This window comes from Colobus angolensis, unplaced genomic scaffold, assembly GCF_000951035.1.
Source record: "Colobus angolensis palliatus isolate OR3802 unplaced genomic scaffold, Cang.pa_1.0 Scaffold179, whole genome shotgun sequence".
Classification (NCBI taxonomy): Eukaryota; Metazoa; Chordata; class Mammalia; order Primates; family Cercopithecidae; genus Colobus; species Colobus angolensis.
The window spans coordinates 6,297,773-6,299,838 of record NW_012114921.1 but is presented as its reverse complement, the minus strand read 5'-3'; the positions used below and the strand labels follow the sequence as shown (position 1 = coordinate 6,299,838).

The 2,066-nt window shown below is 39.8% G+C and overlaps 1 protein-coding gene across 1 annotated transcript in view; it reads right to left on the bottom strand.

The window, feature by feature from the left end:
• Nucleotides 1–172: 172 nt before the first annotated feature.
• Nucleotides 173–2,066, bottom strand: part of GDPD4 (glycerophosphodiester phosphodiesterase domain containing 4) — a 71,620-nt gene continuing 69,726 nt past the window's right edge. Inside the window, exon 16 of the mRNA XM_011938938.1 lies at nt 173–605. Coding sequence (XP_011794328.1) covers nt 244–605 — 362 coding nt within the window. The 3' untranslated portion in view covers nt 173–243. The remainder of the gene's footprint in view (nt 606–2,066) is intronic.

The window sequence follows — 2,066 nt, the reverse complement described above, 5'->3', positions numbered from 1 at the left end:
AAAAAAAAAAAAAAAAAAAAAAGAATGGTTCCCCTGAGAGCCTCAATGGCCCTTCTGTGTGCCTTTACCAACCACTCCCCACCATCACCACCCTTAGGCAGAGGGAGGAAGAGGAAGAAGCAGGGGAGATGTGGATAATTCTTCTTTGGAAACATAGAAGGATATGTCAGATGCAGTGGAATATATTGTGACATAGGATTCTTTGGAGTATTCAGCCATGGGGATCGCTTAGAGGTCTCTTATTTAAGGATAGGGGACCTCTATGGAGGGCATGGTTGGCTTATCCACCTTCAGTGTGGGCAATGTAGTTTGAAAGGTAGCCTTACTTGTAGCCTGCCTGGAGGGTGCTTGGGTGAGTTCAAAGACCGTGGTGGGCATCGGTGGTTGAACGTCATGCTTGCTAAGTTTCAAAGGTGTGACAGCATTCTTGATAGGCAGTAGTTTCTTGGATGGTGCTGCAAAATTGAAACGGCCTTGGTGTTCCTTTCCACTCTTGGATAAAGCTGGGTAGAGGGCTGCTAGAGTCCAAGGACTTTCCACAACTCGGGCAGGAGGTTTCATGGCTATGCGCAAATCTTCCTCATTCTCTCTTCTACTCTGAGTATCTGTGGGATAGAAAAGACACAAACACAGATTCCTCAAATGTCACTTCTCCACTCTCTGCCAATCATGTGTGAAATTCAAGTTATCTCTTAAATGTTAGCCCCTCCCTTACCCATTCAGGTTCTTTCCTCCAAGCTCTCCCCTCTACTTCAGGCTTTGTGCAAACTTTATTATGGCCCTCCAATTCAGCCTGGGGCTGGGGCTTAAGAATCTACTGCATGAGGCTCTAGCTCACCATGGAAATCCTCAGAAAGCAGAGACTGACATTTGCTTAAAGTTCATGTATTCCATAGCCATTAGGTTAGAAAAATGAGGGCTTCCCTCAATTAAAATGAGGGCTTTTTAAAGGGCAGAGACTTTGTCTTGCTTGCCGCTACATATACAGTGCTCAGAAGTGTGTGTCACACAGTAAATGCTCAATAAATACTTTGTCCTACAGAAAAAAAAATAGATGGTAGATACTTCTAATAATGGAGCTAGGAGATCAAGACCAATCCTTCTACCAAAGACAAATTAAAAACTGGATGATATACAAAAACAAGAAAACATCTTAAAATTATCTAGGCGTTCACAATATACAGAGAAACTGTGTGGCCAAAATCTAGAAGAGTGTGAGAATCCAAAGAAACTCAGAACTCAGGTTTGGTTTTGTTTTCTGCTTAGATTTACATTTTTATTACTTTAATTTTTAAAACTTTTAGTTATAAATATTCAAAGCTTTTTTTTTTTTAACCTGAGTGTATTCAGTCTGGAAGAAACAACTACAAACATGAGCTTCATGAGCTTCCTTTTTTTGTTAGCTTTATAGGAGAAAGGGAATTTTTAGATCAATTCCATGACATGTTTATAATACTAAATTTTCTAATTCATGACCATGATTGCTCCATTTATTTTGGTATTCTTTCTCTCACTGAAGTTTTCTAGTTTTCAGTGATCAATCATATGCCTTCCCTTGTGAAGGCTTTTTTGATTAAAGTCTATTTTTTCTGATATATTTTTCTGATCTAAGGGATATAGACCTTACAAAGGCTATGAATCTTTGGGGTTATCATAGGATAGCTACTGCTCTTTTTTTTATTATTATACTTTAAGTTCTAGGGTACATGTGCACAATGTGTAGGTTACATATGTATACATGTGCCATGTTGGTTTGCTGTACCCATTAACTCGTCATTTACATTAGGTATTTCTCCTAATGCTATCCCTCCCCCATCCCCTCACCCCATGACAGGCCCTGGTGTGTGATGTTCCTCTTTCTGTGTCCAACTGTTCTCATTGTTCAATTCCCTCTTATGAGTGAGAACATGCGGTGTTTGGTTTTCTGTCCTTGTGACAGTTTGCTCAGAATGATCGTTTCCAGCTTCATCCATGTCCCTATAAAGGCCATGAACTCATCCTTTTTTATGGCTGCATAATATTCCATGGTGTATATGTGCCACATTTTCTTAATCCAGTCTATCACT